Here is a 20,579-nt window from a genome sequence, read left to right as displayed (position 1 = left end):
CAGGATGTCTGTTCACTCTGTGTTCAGCATTTATAAGCACAGAGTGTGTGTGTTGCTGTTTTCTGAATCAGTTTCACCTAACCAGCACGATGTGCTTATTAAATCCACATTTGCTTGTACAAATGTTAACAAGTTGATGGCATATTTTCTGTTGGTTTGTTCAAAGTGAGATCATGTGCCCCCTTCAGGCCCTCTGAGCATGATGTTTTACTTCAATAAAACATTAAAACCGTTTCTCTTCTCTTCTCCAGGGTGATATGGGCCCTGCCGGGATAATCGGTTTGCCAGGACCAAACGGACTGAAAGTAAGTCATGCACACATGTAGCCCACACATGCTGTCTCTCAAGCACTCACCAGCCACTTCAGTGTTTGTGTGTTTGTGTTTGTTCCAGGGCGTCCCGGGGAACATGGGCGAGCCCGGACTGAAAGGTGATAAGGTGATCTGAATACTCTGTTATTGGCCTGTTTTTGCAGCATGTGATTGAAATTCTCTCTCCCCATTGGCCACCCTGTGTTACGCATGTTTTAAAAGCTCAAGCCTTGAGGGGCATGTGGTCAAAGAGATTTGAAATGGCTTTGTCAAAATAAAGTTCTGTAGAATTATTTTTGAGGTACAAACACAAACTGATTTTTGAGAGAGAGTTCAGTACACGTTAAAGGGATACTTCAGGATTTAGCATTAAGCTTTGAATCAGTAGAAAACCTGTAGTATTTTCAAATTACCGTGCTTTCCTCCCTTATATCCCCCTAAGACGAGAGATTTATGTATTTTTTTGTCTGGAAAAAATCCTCAGATGACGCAAAAATCGTTATTAAAAATCGCCGCTCATCATTAATCACGCCACCGGCCTCGCGTCGTTCTCCCGCGGCCATCAGTCTCGTCCCGCTCGCCACAGTAAACATGATGAATGGCGACTGTAGAACGCAAAAGCCGAATCCCGGACATTTGTGGCGGTCTCGAAATCCCGGGCAGACTCGTCACGGAGACTCACTAGTAGCCTAGCCTTGTTGTTTAACTGCGCTCTCTTACCGATAGGCGTGGCTTGGGAGTGTAGCGAGTAGGGCAGCGAAGCAAGTGCATTCTGGGAGTTGTTGTCTTTCATCCACATGAGCCACAAATACATTTTCTGGCTTTTCTCAGTCTAGAAGGCTCCAAATTCAAAAATGATTTCACATTTCTACTACATAAATGACCCATTTTAAATACACATTCATCTTTCCAGAGGTGAAGTATCCCTTTAAGCTTTATCGACAGCTTTTATGGCATAATGTTGATTATCATGGTCAAAATATTTTTTTATTTACAGCAAAACAGCTTTATTAATGCACATAACTCAAACTCGAAAAATGTTAATATCATGCAAAAGTTAATTTATTTCAGTAATTCAACTTAAAAGGTGAAACTAATATATTATATAGACTGATTACATGCAAAGTGAGATATTTCAAGCCTTTATTTGTTATAATTTTTATGATTATATGGCTTACCGCTATGAAAACCTTTTCACAATATTCTAATTTTGAATTTGGGGTTATATAAGCTGTAAGCCATAATCATCAAAATGGTTTGTGCATTGGAAGTCTATTGGGTCAGCTTTCTGGAAGTATTAAAATTGCAAAATTAAAGCTGGTATTTCTTCCACTTGAATTAAAATATGTGTAAAGTTGCCTGTAATATTGTCTAAATGATCCATTTAGCAATGCTAATACTTTAATAAGTGGTGCATAACCAACTTAAAAACGGTCCCTTTCTTGTGTCCTTGTGTATATTGTGCAAAAGTTCAAAGATTTGACATAGAAAAGGTCAGTAAACGATTCTAGCGCCCTAGTCTCCTGTCAGCTCATGTAATGTTTAAGTCTTGTGGATGCACTTTGACCACAATTGTTCTAAAACCTAAGGAAGAAATATGGAGAACATTATGCTACAAATGCTGTCCATATAACTTGCATTAAATCTGGAGTGTTGTTTTAACGGTTTACGACTACATTATGAACTCTTGCCCTAACCATCTTCTTCCGTCACTTTCTCTGGTCTCTTTTCTGACTTTGACTTACTTCATAACTTGTTACTTACTTCTTCCTTCTCTTTCACCTTTTGTCTGTCAGGGTGACGTTGGGCTTCCTGGAGAGCAGGGGGAGATTGGGTTTCAAGGAGACAAGGTAAAGCTCCCAGTGACCCCTCATTTCCCTCTGTCACACACTCATTTACACACTGTCAGCACAGAGCACTGGACGTCCAGATGTCTGATGTTTTAGATAAAATCACCTTAAATTGCCCCGTTTTAGAGCTTTCATTGACAGTTACACATGCACTCTCACACACATGCATGCTCATGAACTTGTGTTGTGCTAATCTGACGAATATTTAACTGTGTGCATTTTATTTTGGTTTGTTTCAGGGTGTGCAGGGCTTGCCGGGATCACCAGGACCTCGTGGAAAACCAGGATCACAGGTTTGTTTCTTTCCTAAAATAACCTGTCTGGATAAACTCACACTCACGTTAACTCGCGTTCCAATCCCGTGTGAATTACTTTTTTCTGTTCAAAAGTAGAAATTCTCGTTCGTATTGCTTTGTAATAATAATGTAATTAGTCCCCATGAGAACCAAAGCTCTGAGCTTCAAATAAAGTCTCAAAAGCGGAAATAGAAATGTCTAAACAGTGGTCCTTGTGATTTGTGCACAATATTCAAAGTCTTCTGAATCCATACAGAATCGCATCGGTAGTACGAGTAATTTTTCTGATGCTTTTTACATCCATTTTGAACTTAGAAAGCCATGTAAAATAGCATTTTCTTTCAAAACAATTCTTCAAGTCTTCTTTTGTGTTCTGTGGAAGCAAATAAATATAAATGGATAAATAATAGATAAACGAACCTTTCCTTTAAAGAGGACCTATAATGCTTTTTTACATGTTCAACTTTCTTTAGTGTGTTTCTTTAATGTCACTGTTTGCGCATGTAAAAGATCTGCAAAGTTACAAAGCACAAAGTCCCTCCAGCAGGAGTTCTTTTCTATATCAGTGTCAGTGTTTCTGAACTCCCTGAAACGCCTCCATTGCAGTTTCTTCCGGGAACAAACACGTCACAATATTCCTCGTTTTAATAATTCATACGCAGATTAAAAGGGCGGGCCTGGTTGAGTTAGTTAGTAGCGTGTGGAAACTCATAGTTATGTTAAGGGGCGTGACATTTTTCAAACACGCTGGAAGTGGGTGACCAATCACAACACACTGATCCAGCTGGCCAATCAGAGAACAGATTGCTTTTCAGAAGGAGGGGCTTCATAGAGACAGGAACTAAACAGAGCATTACGGACAGACTGGGAAGCGAGGAGAAATATTTTAATGTTTGTTTTTTTTACATTCAAGCATGAAAACCTATTGTAGGTCTAGTATTCTAAACTAAATCCAGACTTTGTAAATGGGCATAATTTGTCCACTTACAGAATAAGGTTTTTTGCCCATAATATTTTTTTTTCTTGTTTTTGTTTTTTAAACGTACATGAGAACCTGTGTAAGTTTTGTCCATTTATCAGCACTCAAATCTAAGCATATGGAGTGCTTGGGGTCTAGAGTAACAGTTTAACCTAAACGCTCATGGTTATTTCATTGTGTATGTGTCTGAATCAGCATCTGGGTGAATTTGTGTGTTTTGAAGGGCAAGACAGGAGAGAGAGGGCCCAGTGGATTACCCGGTCCACCGGGACTTGAGGTAGGAATCAACATCTCATAACCTGTTTAAAACCACACTGATGCTGTTTCATGTCTCAATGTGTCACAACAGTTTCTTCTGTTACCAAATATATAAAATATGTGATGCTGATTGATGCATTTAAGATTTGTTTTAAATTCTTCACAGGGTTTCCCTGGTGACATCGGAAAGCCTGGACTCAATGGACCCGAGGGACCAAAGGTGTGTTATATATGAAGAAAATCTTGTAAAAACAGGGTTTTGAATATTTGTATCTTCATGCTGTTGATGTTTTCTTCATAGGGTAAGCCTGGAGCCAGAGGTTTACCAGGACCTCGTGGAGCGGCTGGACGAGAGGTGTGTGTGTATGTGTGTGTGTGTTATTTGCAAGGTCTGAATGTCTTTAAAATAGGCCCGTTAGACAACAATGACTTTATCTTTATTTTAATTTCTAGGGTGATGAGGGTCCTGTAGGACCACCGGGGCCAGTAGGACTCGAGGTAAGTTGTGATTTAAACATTTGTAAGTAAAGTAAGTCAATTTTATTTATATATATATTTAGAGCACATTTCAAAACAGCAAAGCTGACCAAAGGAAAAGCTAAATAAAATAAAATAGGAGACAGACAATAAAACAATTCTGAATTTAGATCAAAACAGCTGGGATATGAGATGCATGTTCAGCCATTTAAAAAAATAAAAATAGAAGAAATCTGGTGAAGAATCTGTGATCTTGTTTTTTGAAAATATGTTTTCCAAGAAATGTGTGATTTTTGATGTGTGATTGTTTTAGACAGAGTTATTATAGTTACCTAAAACTGAAACACACACACACAAAAAACACACATTTAGAATTAATACAAAATAAATGTTAACTAAAAATAAAATAAAATGTATAAAACTTAAACCTCAGCTGGTGCCAAGGCTTTTTAGGCAACATTTCTCATTTAAATTTAGTTTAACTTGATGTAGTAAAATAACTCAAACTAAAAAAAAAACATAACTATATAGACATGTTAAAAAAAAACTATTAAAAATGACATAAACACACAACAAAATTACTAAAACTTTAAATAGAATTGAAACGGATAAAAACAGATCAAAATATGAATAAAAACTATAATAGTATTTCAATGATACTAAAAACTTTTTTTTATTTTCGAGGTTTTAGAGGCAGGATGTTTTAAAGGTTTTAAAGTAGCATTGATGATGCATTTGTCCGTGTGAAGAGGGGGAATCACCCCATGTGACTCCTCATGGTCAAAGTAGAAGTTGGGGTGTTTAAATTGATTACAAGAATGTGTATTGATGGCCAACATGTTTGTGTCGCATTTGGTCACTTATAAAAATATATTTTGTGTATGCTCATTGTTTAGCGACAGATCAAATTTGAAATTCATACTTGGATGGATGGATAAAAATATACGATGGATGGATGGATGGATGGATGGATGGATGGATGGATGGATAGATAGATAGATAGATAGATAGATAGATAGATAGATAGATAGATAGATAGATAGATAGATAGATAGATAGATGGATAGATAGATAGATAGATAGATAGATAGATAGATAGATGGATGGATGGATGGATGGATGGATGGATGGATGGATGGATGGATGGATGGATGGATGGATGGATGGATGGATGGATGGATGGATGGATAGATAGATAGATAGATAGATAGATAGATAGATAGATAGATAGATAGATAGATAGATAGATAGATAGATAGATAGATAGATAGATAGATGGATGGATGGATGGATGGATGGATGGATGGATGGATGGATGGATAGATAGACAGACAGACAGACAGACAGACAGACAGACAGATAGATAGATAGATAGATAGATAGATAGATAGATAGATAGATAGATAGATAGATAGATAGATAGATAGATAGATAGATAGATAGATAGATAGATAGATGGATAGATAGATAGATAACCACAGTATTCGGTAATCACCATTGCAATGTCATATTCAGCCACTAGTCTCCATCAGTGGAATACAATCACAACAAAAGCACATGGAAATGAACCCGTTGTTAAGCAGTCCGTCTCATTCACTCCATTTTTATATGCTGCCAAAAACAATCTCGTTCTTTTTTCTTCTCCCTAGATAGATGTTTTTGTCCATTATTTTCTTTTGATTTGTGGTTGAAATATGACCTGGACATGAGTTCATGACATTCCCCTTTTTTTTAATTTTGTGTGAGATCGGCAATGTACATTCCCTCAATGGACCACAAGGTGGAGCAATGGGGGATCTTAATATAAAATAAGTTTAATTTCAAATGTCAATGAATCATCAAAGCAAAGTAACTCTGGGAATGTTTTTGTCTAAAAAAGAGAAGAAAATAATAAATCCAGCCTCACAAGGCAGAACGTTTCGGATCCGCTGTGAACATCCTCTGTGTTGTTGCATAACATTCCCGCTCTGTCTCTGCTTTTCCTTCTGTCGTTCCCCTTTTTCTTGTTTAACCGAACTCAGCGCTTCTCTGGCACAAACTCAGAACATTTCTGGATGTTCCCCATCCTTCTGTCCTCAGACAGGTATCTGTTTTCCTCATCTTTCTCTGTGCGGTCAGTAACCGGATATGTGTTGGTGAGGCGTTCAGTGTGTTCTGACCGCAGCTCTTGTGCATTAGTATGCATACTCGCGTACTCTCCAACATAATCAAACATGCCAGTGGGCGAATCTCACGAAGAAATGTCATTTCACCAACAATCAAAGAAAAAATGTATATTGTTTTTTTGCGTAAAAAAACTGTTTGTTTTATAACCATCAAGATTTTTTTCCATTATGACAGTATTTTAATTTACATTTAATCATTTAGCAGACACTTTTATCCAAAGCGACTTACAAATGAGGAGCAATAGAAGGAATCAAACTAACAAAGTGCTGATTGGTCATTTATTTTGGACATGCTGATTGTGACTTTATTTAATGTTTTAGGTCATGCATATTGATTGGATGTAATCTCTTATTATTTTGATGAATAATAAAATATTTCGAGTCAAAACTGAATTGTAAATCGCAAAATTATGATCAGAAATGTCCAAAAGTAATTGTATGTCCTAAAAATAATTATTTTGATAACACTTTAATTGAGTCTAATGCATTATAAGGTTATTCATAATGTACAATGTATTACATTATATATTTTCATAAATATTTGTAAATAAAGTTAAAATGCATCATGTTTGCAGATTCCCGGTTACATCTGAAATTGGTTGTTTGTCATGCGTTTCAATGCATTATATTTCCTGTGTAACAGTCAATAGATTGTTATAATGTAACTGTGGTTACAATGTAATCATACAATGCATTATAATGTGCATTGCAAGGCATAATTAATGCATTCAAATATTTTTATAATCCATTAAATATAAAAGATTCAAGTAAAATGTTACCATTATTTTCTTAAATTTTAACTATTTTTATGTTTGTAAAGAATGCACTATATAAATGAAAAAATATATAATTTCTATAGCACTGTATATGTGGTACAATAGCAGAATTGAGATCATGTGATGTTCTCATTACACATATTCATTCTCTTCATTTTTTTCCCTTGTGAAACTGTGTTTATATGTACAGTCTTGTCTTTCATCATTGTTTGTCTCGTAACAAATCTTCTCTTTTGTTTATCCAGGGTCAGATGGGCAGCAGTGGTTTCCCTGGGGCAGTTGGACCTGAAGGGGTCAAAGTGAGAACATGAGCAACATAAACACACAAATCTCCTAAAACACGCAGGGTCACTCAACACACTCTCTGATGTGTTTCAGGGCGAGCAGGGTGTCACAGGAAAGGCAGGACCCATGGGTGAGCGGGTGAGTATATAGACAGAGTTATGGCCTCGAAACACACGTCTGACCCTCACACTGATGATGATGTTGTGTTTGTAGGGTCTCGTTGGCTTCATCGGTCCTGCAGGAGAGGCTGGACTGGCTGGAGAGAAGGTAAGACACACCTGAGACAGTAAACATGTCAATAGTGTATAGAAGCATCCCAGGATGCACCTCGTGAAGTAGGTGGAGAGACTGATCAGAGCTGCACACTCATTGGGTCCATTTATATATATAATACTTGTATTCAGCAAAGATGCATAGTGCATAGAACGCTAGTATAAATGTTCTGTTTTGTGATTTATTTAGGGTGATCGTGGAGAGATGGGTTTGCCCGGACCTCCAGGAGAGAAAGGATCTACGGTACGCCACTCATACTCACAAATACACACATAGAAACAAACTTTGTTGCATTATGTTCCTGTTATCTGTGTGAAGCTGCTTTGAAACAATCTGTATTGTAAAAAGCGCTGTATAAATAAAAATGACTTGACCTGACTTGACAAATACTGCCCTTACATTCTCAGCGTGCTCTTCCTCCCTCTTTCTGTCTCCCTCGAATTATGAATGCTGTTTAAAACAGGAATTTCAACTGTCCATCATAGTTACACAGCCCACTTCCTCCCAGTCATCAGCTCATGTGTGTCTGGTGTGGGTTACAAATATACAAAACATACCATGAGTTTACCATAAAAATATACCATAGTGATGCAATGTAATACAAAATAAAATATAATGGCCCGGTTTCACAAACAGGGCTTAGATTAAGCCAAGATTAGACCTTAGTTCAATTAGGGCATTTAAGTAGCTTTTATAAATGTGCCCTTGAAAAAAAAACATTACTGGTGTGAATCTTGAGCCAAAACAATGGCACTGACATATTATAAGATTTATCTTTTGCTGATAATTTGCTGATAATTTACTCACCCCGATGTCATCCAAGATATCCATGTCTTTCTTTCTTCAGTCGAAAAGAAATTAAGGTTTTTGAGGAAAACATTCCAGGATTTTTCTACACAGAATGGACTTCAATGGCAACCAAATATTCCAATGTTCAAAGAAGTTTCAAATGTCCGTCTCAATGCAGCTTCAAAGTCTCGACACGATCTCAGTCGAGAAATAAGAGTCTTATCCAGCGAAACGATCGGTTATAAAAAAATAAATCAATTATATACTTTTTAACCACAAATGCCTGTCTTGTACCATCTCTGAGATGCGCTCCGAGATCCGATTAAAAAAAGTAGGGAAAGGCGAAAAACTTCTAATTTTTCTACTCCAACTTCAAAATCGTCCGACATCTTTTTTTATTTTTTTTCGTGACCTTTCCAACGTGATGACGTAATACGTGGCAAATCTCAGAGATGGTACAAGACATTTGTGGTAAAAAAAAAATAATAATAATATTAAATAACCCTTATTTCTCGACTGGGATCGTGTCGAGACTTTGAAGCTGCATTGAGACGGACATTTGAACCTTCTTTGAACATTGGGATATTTGGTTGCCATTGAAGTCCATTCTGTGTAGAAAAATCCTGGAATGTTTTCCTCAAAAACCAAAATTTCTTTTCGACTGAAAAAAGAAAGACATGGATATCTTGGATGACATCGGGTGAGTAAATTATCAGCAAATTGTTTTTTAAAGTGAACTAATCCTTTAATCCCTATCTGTGGAACCGAGGGAATATTTTGTAATGTAGTATTTTGTATGGTGTGTGTTTTACATGTTTGTCATCACTTACAGGGGCACCCAGGAACCCCTGGAGAGAGCGGCCCAACAGGAGCACTTGGCAGTCCTGTAAGTCCACATCAGATACTCAGATAGTCTGAAGCTGTCAGACACTTCTGTGGAATGTTCTGTGCTTTCAGTTTGGACAGACAATACAAACACACACACACACACACCCATAGTAGCAGTGATGGAGACAGGAGCCAGCCTTACACTCACCCCACAGAGTGTGCCAGAACAGAAGAAAGACTAGTGCGCCTCTTAAACTGTGTCTTTTTTTATAGGGTCCAGCGGGATCACGTGGACCCATCGGCTTGAGAGGACCCAAAGGAAGACGGGTAAGACATCTGGGCATCATAAGTGTGCAAGTCAGTCATTTCACTTTAAAGTAAAACAGTACAAGGACTGAACCAGGACTGCTTTAACCACCACCACACCATTTCTCTTATAGTTAGTTAGTTAGTTAGTTAGTTAGTTAGTTAGTTAGTTAGTTAGTTAGTTAGTTAGTTAGTTAGTTAGTTAGTTAGTTAGTTAGTTGGATAAACTGGTAGACTAGTTAAGTTAAGTCGTTAGTTAGTTAGTTAGTTAGTTAGTTAGTTAGTTAGTTAGTTAGATAGATAAACTGGTAGACTAGTTAAGTCGTTAGTTAGTTAGTTAGTTGGTTAGTTGGTTAGTTAGTTCTTTCGTTCGTTTGATAGATAGATAGATAGATAGATAGATAGATAGATAGATAGATAGATACGTGTTAATTGTCACGTGTCAGTCACTGAAACGGACTGTGTGTTCAATCACACCCATGCAAACACACACATTGTAAATAGGTTTCATTAACCTCATGAATTACTGGAGAGGAGACTGAGCTCAGGAGAGTTTCTCTGTGCCGCTGTCTGGTCTTAGTTAGAGCCCCACGCTGAGTCTGTAAATCACAACTGATTGTCTTGATGATTCATTGATTCAATGATGCGTTTAAGCCCATTTTTGTTTCCCGTCTTCACCTCCTCCATCACTGAGAAGTAGAACTGGCCAGAACAGCATAGAGTGTGTGTGATAATCGGACATTGACTGATCAGGGTTTATTTGAAACATAATAAAACGTATCTTTCATAAATACTTTATTACAGGCAAATGTGAAATTGTAACCAATTCATCAATGGTAATTCTACGAAAACGGTTATTTATGTTGTTTTGTTTTTTTACTTTGTGGCACTTTTTGGTGGTGTTTGCTAAGGCAAGTATTGCAATTGCTTGAAATATTTGAACAAAACCATAATCCATAATCTTTTATTTAAAAAGACTTTAAAAGTCCAATAGTCTTACTGAAGGAGGGATCTGAGCCGTATCTAGAGGGCGAAATATCATAGACTTGAGTGTGAACTCTGAACTTGATCCGGTGGGCAACCATCGAGAAACCCCTATCAGCTGCACATACTAAAACCACTCAGATCCCGTTAGCAATTGCGTAGAATCTCCTTGGCAAGCAGTCTAGATCCACACTTACTAAACGCTAGGCCATGATTCTGATCTATTTTATGTGCAAGTTCTGTTTGTCCTCATTTCTTTGGCAATAAGGGCTTTTCTGTGACAAGTTCATTGCGGTATCAGTGCAATAGAAAGACACTCCCAAATGTTTCGTTATCAATGTATATATTTGAAGCACATAGAAAGACTGAATTTACTCCGTTTAGATAACACAAGGGACCTGCGGAACGTCCTGCTGACATGTTTTCCAGCATTAATAGGTGTTGAGAAGATAATGCGACACTTTATTTTCTGTTTTATGGATGTCTATCGGGTTAGTCAGCATATTAATATCAGTAGTACGACATATGAGGTATTCCAACATATTCTTGTGTGTGTGTGTGTGTGTGCGCGTGTGCGTGTGCGTGTGTGTGTGTGTGTGTGTGAGAGAGAAACAGACAAAGAGAGTGTGTGCCAGCTGGCAGAAACTGTATGATGGTATTGTTTCAACAGTCTGATGTTTTTTGGCTGGACGCACACACCATAAGTTAGTCTAATTATCAGTGTACACACACACACACACACACACACAGCATTCTTCGAGTGGGAGCTAATGTGTGTCTGGTCTCTTGATGAAGTCCTTGTGTTCGGATCTCATTCGTAGCAGTTTTATAGGCGAGCCAAACCGCTGTGTGTGATGGCGAGGAGGATTCAGTTGTTTAGGATTGTGTAGCATGAATGTGTGTGTGAGACATTTATGTTCTATGTGCATCCAGACAGATGCAACAGTTTTGTGTCATGTGTAAACCCCAAGAGCCTCTTAAACATTGACCTACATGCACAACCCGATATACTGCAACATATCATTATCCCGCATATTTAAATCCTACAGTACAGCTCCCCCTAGTGTTTGAGTATATACTTCAGGATTTAAAGTGTGTTTGCAACCATATACCATTATACTACTCATACTTTTTTGAGGTTACGGGGGAGGGTCAGACATGCTGGTTAGGATTTCACCAAATGGCTTAGCTCATGAATATTTATTAGAGTATGCTAAAATATTTTAAATATGATAATTTACTGTTTAAATAATAAAGAGTTGAGTAAATAATATAATACAAATTATTAACAGAGTATTTTCTATAGTAGTTTTTATTTTCGAGTACAAACTTTTGAGTTATATTTGTAATATTTATACGTTACTATAGTATTTATATATATTTTGAATTATATTTTATTTTTGGAATTTCAGTTTTACTTTGTTTTAGTAATTTTATGTTCTTTGACATTTTTATTTGACTTTTTTTATATATATATATATATTTATTTTTTCAGGCATTTTAGTACTTCAACTTATTTTATTCCAGTTAGTTATCAAGGGAACGTTTTCTAATATTAATTTTGTACATTTAAGTTTTTTATCTAATATTTAAATATATTTTTTTCAGCTTTATTTCAATTAACAAAAAATATTTTGGTTACACTTTATTTTAATGTGACGTAGTTGCATTTACTTACTCAAATAAGTAAAGAGTAATATTTGAATGAACTGCATGTACAGAGTTACGGTTAGGGTTTGGTTTAACTATGCATCATTTACTGTGGTTATTATAGTAAGTACATGAAGTAACGTGTAACTACTTCACATTAAATTAAAGTGTCACCAATATTTTAATACTTAGATACTAAATATTTTAATATTTAGATACTAATTACTACTCCAAATAAAGTATATTAAATAACTTTAAAAATGTCTCATTCACGTTACACTGTGACTTGTAGAGCTATCGTTCTTGCCAATTTAATGCAGTTTAAATTAAATGATTAAATACAATGCACTCAACTTGAATTTCCATTTCAAGCGTGGCCGAAAGTATTAATTCATAACTCATTATTTTATCGGACTGCCAAAAGTTCACAAAATGAAGAACTACAAACATTTGTTAGAAATCTGTATTGTTACAGTACGACTGCATACTGCTTCCCAAATTATTGTTGAATAGTAATAGTACATGCTAGTCCACTGGACATAGCTGAGGAGTTTCACGTTTGCCGCTCTGTCTCAGGGTCCTAGAGGTCCAGATGGTGTGGCAGGTGAGCTCGGCGCTGAAGGCAAAAAGGTAAAGACCACTGCTCATCCAGTGACCAAAGATACTTACTGTACATACTTGAATCTAACGTTAATGTATGTCTCCTCACAGGGTCCTGATGGTCCTCCTGGAAAACTTGGCTTCCCAGGACACGCGGTAAACAAACATCTATGATTGTGTTTCTACTGTGACTGTTGCCTTGTGTCTCCAGTCATTGATTGATGGCAACAGCCACTGAATCTGTCCAATCTCTGCAGGGGAAGATCGGCGAGTCCGGGGAGGCGGGGCCTAAGGGATTCCTGGTTTGTTTCTTATTGAAATTTATATATTGGTGTTGTTGTTATCTCTTGCATATTTTTAGGACTGTTCCTCAAAAAATGTAATATTTTTACGTAGTAATAATACATGTTATTTGTATAGAACATTACATTCCATAATAAAATGTAGCTAAATTTGTCACGGGTCAAAATATAAAAACAATAGGAAAAAGTGTGACAAAAAAATAAATAAAAGCAATAGTTTAATAAATAATTAATGTTAACTTATTTATGATTTATGATTTTATTAATGATTTATTTGAGTTGTTGCTATTATAATCATTTAATTTATTCTACAATACATTTTGGTAAATCTGTTTTTGTAGGGGATTCAAGGGCCGTCTGGGTCTACAGGAGACAAAGGAATCGCAGGGGAGCCCGTGAGTGATGCTTCATCTCTGTTCTACACACAGACACATCTTTTCCAGAGTCTTTTATTATAAACTGAGGATGTAAAGTAGATTTCCAGCTCTCAGAGCGTTGAGCAACTCAAGAAGATGAGTTTCGAACACCTATAAAATAATACCTATAAAATAATGTTAATAATAACATATTTGTATTATGTAGTAACCCATCTAATTCATTTGACCAAGTTCATGACCTAAGTTGGTCTTTCTTGGCATTCAACCCTCATTTGTAGTTTGTTAAATGTTTGTGATTATGTAGCTGTAAAATGTATTTTTTCAATCTTCTATTATCCAAACTGTGAACCAGTGTGTGTGTGTGTGTGTGTGTGTGTGTGTGTGTGTGTGTGTGTGTGTGTGTGTGTGTGTTTGTATGTATTACTGATAAATGATTTTGTTTGTTTGGGACAAGGGACCTTCAGGGCCCCCAGGAACTCTTGGACCTCCCGGAAATCCAGGGCCAAAGGTAATCCACTCCACACGCACACAAACACGCGTCCGGGTTTTCCGTTGCTTCTGTCTGTTTTGATTCCCTTGATTGTGATTGATGCTGAGATTAAAATGATTGCCCTGATTAATCCTATTTACACACACAGTCAAACTTTAATTGATTAATGAAAGTTAAATTAGTTTCATTAAATTCATCCATCTGTCTTGTCATCAGAAAAGAAAGAGAAATAGAAAAAACTCCTTTTCTTTCTCTCAGGGCCCTGCAGGAAAAGTTGCCGATCCCGGACTTCCAGGAGAACCTGGAGAAAAGGTGGGATAAACTGTCGGCGCACTTCATGAAAACACTGTTCTCTCCAATGTTTTTTGTTCTGAGAAAAATGTAAAATGTTAGATTAACATAAACCTAACCAAATTAACCTAGCATGATAAGCATGCCCACCATCAACAATTTAAATCATGCTACAATGTGTATATTATATAAAAAATGACTACTACAAGGTTGCTATATGTATATATTAGGGCTGTCAAAAGATTAATCATGATTAATCACATCCAAAATATAAGTTTGTGTTTACATAATATATGTGTGTTCTGTGTATAATTATTTAGATATATAAAAAAACACACAATCATGTATATATTTAAGAAAAATTGGTTATATTTATATATAAAATATTTATATATAATATAAATTATATAAACGTATATACAGTATATAAATGCAATTATTTATTAAATATATACATGAATTTGTGTGTATTTATACATAATAATTATACACAGTACACACACATATATTATGCAAACACAAACTTTTATTTTGGATGCGATTAATCTTTTGACAGCCCTAGTATATATATAATATGTGTGTGTGTAAATGTATATTGTGTGTGTGTGTGTGTGTGTGTGTTTTATATTCTAGTATAGATATTAAATATTAATATAAAAAAAGAATGTTAGAAAAATTACATGTTAGATATTAAGTATAAAATTCAATTTTTTTATAAAAATATAAAACATTAAATATTTATATATATAAATATTAAACCCTATCAAATATAGAAAAATATATAACTTATATATTCACATAATGTCTCTGTGTGTGTGTGTGTGTGTGTGTGTGTGTGTGTGTGTGTGTGTGTGTGTGTGTGTGTGTGTGTGTGTGTGTGTGTGTGTGTGTGTATATATATATGCTTAATTTAGCAACCTTGTAGTTGTTTATTTTTATCCATTTTTGTATTCATTGAGAAAATAAATAGAAAATAACAAAAAAAAAAGCTTTTTAAATTGAGTTCAAACTTGTCCTACATTTACAGGTTGGCAAAAGCTCCACACAACACTATAAATTAAATTGAAAATAACAGCTCATATAACATTTGGTTTGACTTCTGGAGATTGCTAATCAACGACTTCCTCCTTTTACTGACCATTTCTTGGAAAAAAGAAAGAAAAAAAAAAGTGTTTTTAAGAGCTGTTGGCCCTATTCGGTATCCTATTCATGAAAAGAGCCTGAAATTAATGTTAACCATTTCCCATCATTTCCTTGCTTGAGGTGCTGTCATGCAGCGCTAAATAAGTGTTGCTAAATCTGCTGTTCTCTGGCAGTCTGTAATGAGTAGCGCATGTGTCACGATCACACTCTGAAGAGGAACCGTACGACTATATTTGTATTGTTAAAGTTAGATAATGCCAGTCTGAGCTTGGCGGTCACACGTCATTGCTCATAATTGCTGTTTGGCTGACTGGACTCGTGTAATTAAATAAAAAGAACATAAACCTGCTAGAAAGAATAAAACAGCCTGTGTTTTTGGACTCTTATTATGTCTTTTCATTGTTTGCGTAGGGGTCACTCGGGCCTGCAGGGAACGCCGGGGCAGCTGGACTTATCGGAACAAGGGTGTGTGTTCAATACATCTGAGAAAAGTTAGTTTGATGTTTATAAATGCGCAAAAACAATACTCATGTTTTTGTTTGATACAGGGAGAACCGGGTTTAGAGGGAGAGGCTGGTCCAGCCGGCCCTGATGGCGCCAAGGTAAGAAAATGATAGTTATGCTCATTATTTTTCAGATATACATGATTTAAGGCGAGACACTACAGGTGAATAGGGTAAATTTTTTAACTTGCAGATATCACCATGAAACTTTCCCAGTTGATTTCCCAGTTGATTTTTTCTCATACATTAAGATGAGAAAAAATGTATTACAAGGTTTCTGTAATTTAATGTTTAAATATGCAAATTAGGCAATATCTAATTAAATATGCACTAATTTGCATATATTTAAAAAAACGAAATCTGAGTATTGGATAAAGCCAGGTTCAAAATATTTTTTTCATTGTGTTCACATATTAGATGGGAAAAAATACAGAGGGATTTATGGATATCTACTTTTGTTATCCTGTAAATCAGAATATACTGTCAATAGCCTTAAAAAAAAATTTTCGCCATGTTTTTGGGAATAAAATGTTATATAAATCAGGCTAGGAATAATATATTTGCAAATCCCTCTGTAAATGTCTTCCTAATATAACTAGGTACAAGACTGGAAAGTTCGGTGTATATCGGTGCAACTGAAGTGGAGATTTCGGACTTGGAGAATGAGAGAAAAGTAATTTTGAGAAAACGGGCTTTAAAGATTTATCATCAGCCAATGAGATTGCATTCAGCCCTTTTTCTTTCACGATTGGTTGCTGATAAAAAGTAAATGACCATATTTGGATCCGACAGCATTGTACAGGAGAGAGAGCTTTCTAACAGTGCATGTGATGACAGGGTCCAGTTAGCGATCGCGGAGCAGCGGGATGATTTAACTTTTTAAGAACGCCAACTTTTGTTGACGCAAAGTGTAGTAAAATAAAGACCTAAATGTGTATTTCAGACTTTTTTTCACCACAAGTCTGAAAGAAGACATGTTGTTGAAGACAAATATCTCAAAATTGACCAGTGAAAAAAAAAACGATGTTTTTGCCTGCCGTGTCTCGCCTTAAAGCTGAAGAAAGAGAATCTTGTTTTTTGAACAGGGTGAAAAAGGCGACATGGGTGGCGAGGGCGAGCAGGGTGTCAGAGGTGACCCCGGGATCAAGGGCAAAGAAGGGCCAGCGGGCGACCCTGGGCTTACTGGCGTCAGAGTGAGTGATCATGCAGATGTGCACACACTATATCACACTCATATCTTGCTGTATACTCAGCTAGTAAACAACACAAGAGTGTGATTTAAGGGGCGACCCGACCCCCATCATAAAGACCAGTCAAAGCAAAAAGATTTGGCAGTCTTAAAAACGTACATTTAATACACTCTTTAAAATAAAGGTTCTTTACTGGTATTAATGGTTCCATAGAATCTTTCCATTCCACAAAAGGTTCTTTATAGTGGAAAAGGTTCTGTAGATCATAAAATGTTCTTCACACTAATGTTTCTGTTCAGAACTTCCTTCAGAAGGTTCTTTGGGGAACCAAAAATGGTTCTTCTACTGCGTAACCACTTTATTTTGTATATTTAGGAATAATATGTATTTATAAAAACGTAGTAGTTAACCATAGCAACAGTGAACCATTATGATCAGTAATGTAAAGTCGACAACACACGTTTTTACATATTACAGATATCGTTATCACATACAAAAAACATTTGGATTTTGTATTAAAACTCTTTAAAATTAGAGATATCTCAACAATTATGCCTGCAAATTTATTTTATAGTTCTATTGAGATTAATTTTTATTTTAGTTTTAGTAATTTTAGTACTTACTTTATTTCAGTTAGTTGACAAGGCAGCATTTCATTTCAATTTAAATTGTTCAAAGTTTTATCAAAAAAAAAAAAAGTATGTCAGCTTTATGTATGTTTATAGTTTTTAGTAAACAATAACCGCACTGTCTGTCATCTTTATGTGTGAAATGACAGCGGGTTTGTTTTGGGGTGTGGTTTAGGGTCCTGAAGGAAAACCTGGTAAACATGGCGAGAGAGGGAAACCAGGGTTTAAGGTACGACATCAGAGTTTTTTGTTCATCTTTAATTGTTCGAACACAGTAGCCATATTGACTGCACTTTCACTTTACCTGCAGGGTGCCAAAGGTAACATCGGTCACCTGGGAGAGACAGGAACCATGGGAAAGATCGGGCCAATCGGAACCACCGGACCAAAGGGATCACGAGGAACCATCGGACATGTGGTAAAAAGATACATCTTTTATTATTAAGTTTAGGTTTAGCAGTATGTCCAACTCACTTAACATCTTCTTCCTCCCTGTGTCTCAGGGCGCTCCCGGGCGCATGGGGCTTCAGGGGGATCCCGGCATATCCGGATATGAGGTGAGAGCAAGAAAAAACTACAAATATCATCACATGATCATATTAGCACATTACCAATTTTTATTTCCACATCAGTGTACAGATTGATCAACTCAAGTCTCCTAGTGGTGCTTAAAAGCCTTTTCTTTCTCTACAGGGTCACAAAGGCCCTCAAGGTCCAATAGGACCCCCGGGACCAAAGGGTGAAAAGGTAACATGTATTTATCATTCATTATGTTCATACATTTTTATACTTGTGACCTGCACATTTTCGTCACCCTGAATGGACCTGAATACCTAAACCTTACAATAATATTTACTCGCAGTGCCTTTTAAATAATATGCAATATGAGTTTGATAAGAAAACAGTATCAAATTAAATATTATAATTTTTATCGTTATTTTTGGTAACACTTTACAATACGGTCTCATTTGTTAACATTAGTTGACTATATTATAATTTATTTATTTTTTACAACATTGAATAATCTTTGTCAATGTTAGTATTGTTCAGTTTGTCACAGTGCATTAACTAATGTTAACAAATACAACTTTTAATTGTAGAAATGTATTAGTAAATGTTGAAATGAACGTTAACTAAGACTAATAGTGCTGTAGAATTCATTTTTAGTTCATGTTAGATAAAGTTAACAAATAAAACCTTATTCTAAAAGTGTTACCATATTTTTGAGTGTTGCCCATTAATATGAAGACACACACTCCTTTGAATCAGTTTTCTGTAATAACCTGATGTTTTCCATTATGTAATGTTTTAGGGTGAACATGGGGATGATGGGAAGGTGGAGGGTCCTACTGGTCCGCCAGGACTCAGAGTGAGTCTCTTATTTTCATCTTTAAATCTGATTTCCTCTAAATTCAATTGCTATATTCACAACATCATGCTTCTGTTTGTGTATTTTCAGGGTCCAATTGGAAAGCGAGGCGACAGGGGCGAACCGGGAGATCCAGGATACGTGGTGAGACAAACACAGCGACCCAGAAAGCACACTATTGCCTCACTGCATATGAAGCTCATTTACTGGAGTGTCGTCGCCACACACCAACATGTCACCGTTTCCTATAATAGATTAAGAACCGCATACTGAGATTAAAAGTTGTTTTATATGGTAATAATCGGCTAAACAATGTCGAATATTTTATAAATTGCATTACAATGAAGACCATTTCAAAAAGGTTTTGATTTAGGTTGACGTCAGATGAAAATTTCCCCCAGCAAAAATATGGTTTGAGTGGAGATGTGTGTGTTTTAATAGATCAACTGTGGACAGATAATATATACAGTATTATTAGTAATGATTGCTAAGGAAAATATCACTATTATTATAAATATTGCTCATACTTTAGAAGTTTGTTCAGATCGGACGGCAAGATTTGCATGAGCAAACATTGTCTTAAGACAAATTTATTATTATTAAATAAAATAAATAAATTATGAATGTCTTAAATGTTCCAAGTAATATTCCATATATCATTTATTTTTGTTATGTATAATTTTTTGTACTTTTTGTTTTGTTTTGTACATTTTACAAATTTTTTATGTGTAATTATTCTTGCGTTCTCAAATAATTTGCTTCTGTATTGGCAGGGTCACCAAGGTGTTGATGGTTTACGAGGCAAACCCGGTGCTCCTGGACTACCCGTGCGTATAATATGATATCCGATCATGATTACAGATGTGCCCGCACTTAAACATGCACACAAACATTTCTTTTAATGCATTTTTAGGGTAATTCTGGTCCACGTGGAATACAAGGCCCCAAAGGATCCAAAGGAGAACAGGTAATGATATGCTCGCAGCTCGTGTGTGTGTTAGTGTGTGTGCGTGTGCATATGTTTTGAAGGAATAGCAGCCGTAAACAACATGTGGTAGAAATCAGAGCCTTGTCACATACTTCAGCAATATGGGCTAGATGTGTGTGTGTATGTTAATGCTGTATACGATTAATTCTGTGTGTGTGGCTTTCTCCTTGGCATTACTTCTTTTTCTCACATGCGTTGTTCACTTTCAGGGTCAGAAGGGTAAACAGGGTCTTCAGGCGGAGCGTGGCGGCAGAGGGTCACCAGTAAGAGGAACTCCTTCATGCACAATTAGGGCCAATTATGTAGACTTACAATTGTACTTTTTAAATATTTAATCTAGTATTCTTCATATTACAGTTATCAGAATATAAAACTTGTAATGGTCTTAAACATACTGAATTTTCTTCATGCAATATGTAATATTTATTTATTTGATTTGCATAATTGTAATTACTTAATTATAATTTGGT

General features: G+C 36.0%; 1 protein-coding gene across 5 annotated transcripts in view; it reads left to right on the top strand.

Moving 5' to 3' along the window:
• col27a1a (collagen, type XXVII, alpha 1a) overlaps positions 1-20,579 on the top strand; it is a 96,929-nt gene that overhangs the window by 67,530 nt on the left and 8,820 nt on the right. For all 5 annotated transcript variants that reach the window (XM_079586338.1, XM_079586336.1, XM_079586337.1 and 2 more), the window contains 32 exons: positions 252-305; positions 394-438; positions 2,108-2,161; positions 2,401-2,454; positions 3,660-3,713; positions 3,861-3,914; positions 3,996-4,049; positions 4,148-4,192; positions 7,358-7,411; positions 7,491-7,535; positions 7,611-7,664; positions 7,860-7,913; positions 9,292-9,345; positions 9,561-9,614; positions 12,804-12,857; positions 12,939-12,983; positions 13,085-13,129; positions 13,471-13,524; positions 13,961-14,014; positions 14,255-14,308; positions 15,842-15,895; positions 15,979-16,032; positions 17,019-17,126; positions 17,928-17,981; positions 18,063-18,170; positions 18,256-18,309; positions 18,446-18,499; positions 19,065-19,121; positions 19,212-19,265; positions 19,895-19,948; positions 20,035-20,088; positions 20,319-20,372. In XM_079586338.1, the coding sequence (XP_079442464.1) occupies positions 252-305; positions 394-438; positions 2,108-2,161; positions 2,401-2,454; positions 3,660-3,713; positions 3,861-3,914; positions 3,996-4,049; positions 4,148-4,192; positions 7,358-7,411; positions 7,491-7,535; positions 7,611-7,664; positions 7,860-7,913; positions 9,292-9,345; positions 9,561-9,614; positions 12,804-12,857; positions 12,939-12,983; positions 13,085-13,129; positions 13,471-13,524; positions 13,961-14,014; positions 14,255-14,308; positions 15,842-15,895; positions 15,979-16,032; positions 17,019-17,126; positions 17,928-17,981; positions 18,063-18,170; positions 18,256-18,309; positions 18,446-18,499; positions 19,065-19,121; positions 19,212-19,265; positions 19,895-19,948; positions 20,035-20,088; positions 20,319-20,372 (1,794 nt within the window). The remainder of the gene's footprint in view (positions 1-251; positions 306-393; positions 439-2,107; positions 2,162-2,400; positions 2,455-3,659; positions 3,714-3,860; positions 3,915-3,995; positions 4,050-4,147; positions 4,193-7,357; positions 7,412-7,490; positions 7,536-7,610; positions 7,665-7,859; positions 7,914-9,291; positions 9,346-9,560; positions 9,615-12,803; positions 12,858-12,938; positions 12,984-13,084; positions 13,130-13,470; positions 13,525-13,960; positions 14,015-14,254; positions 14,309-15,841; positions 15,896-15,978; positions 16,033-17,018; positions 17,127-17,927; positions 17,982-18,062; positions 18,171-18,255; positions 18,310-18,445; positions 18,500-19,064; positions 19,122-19,211; positions 19,266-19,894; positions 19,949-20,034; positions 20,089-20,318; positions 20,373-20,579) is intronic.

This window comes from Phoxinus phoxinus (genome assembly GCF_949152265.1).
Source record: "Phoxinus phoxinus genome assembly, chromosome: 17".
In the NCBI taxonomy this organism is placed as follows: Eukaryota; Metazoa; Chordata; class Actinopteri; order Cypriniformes; family Leuciscidae; genus Phoxinus; species Phoxinus phoxinus.
The sequence above is the reverse complement of the archived record's forward strand: the minus strand, read 5'-3'. Positions and strand labels throughout refer to the sequence as shown.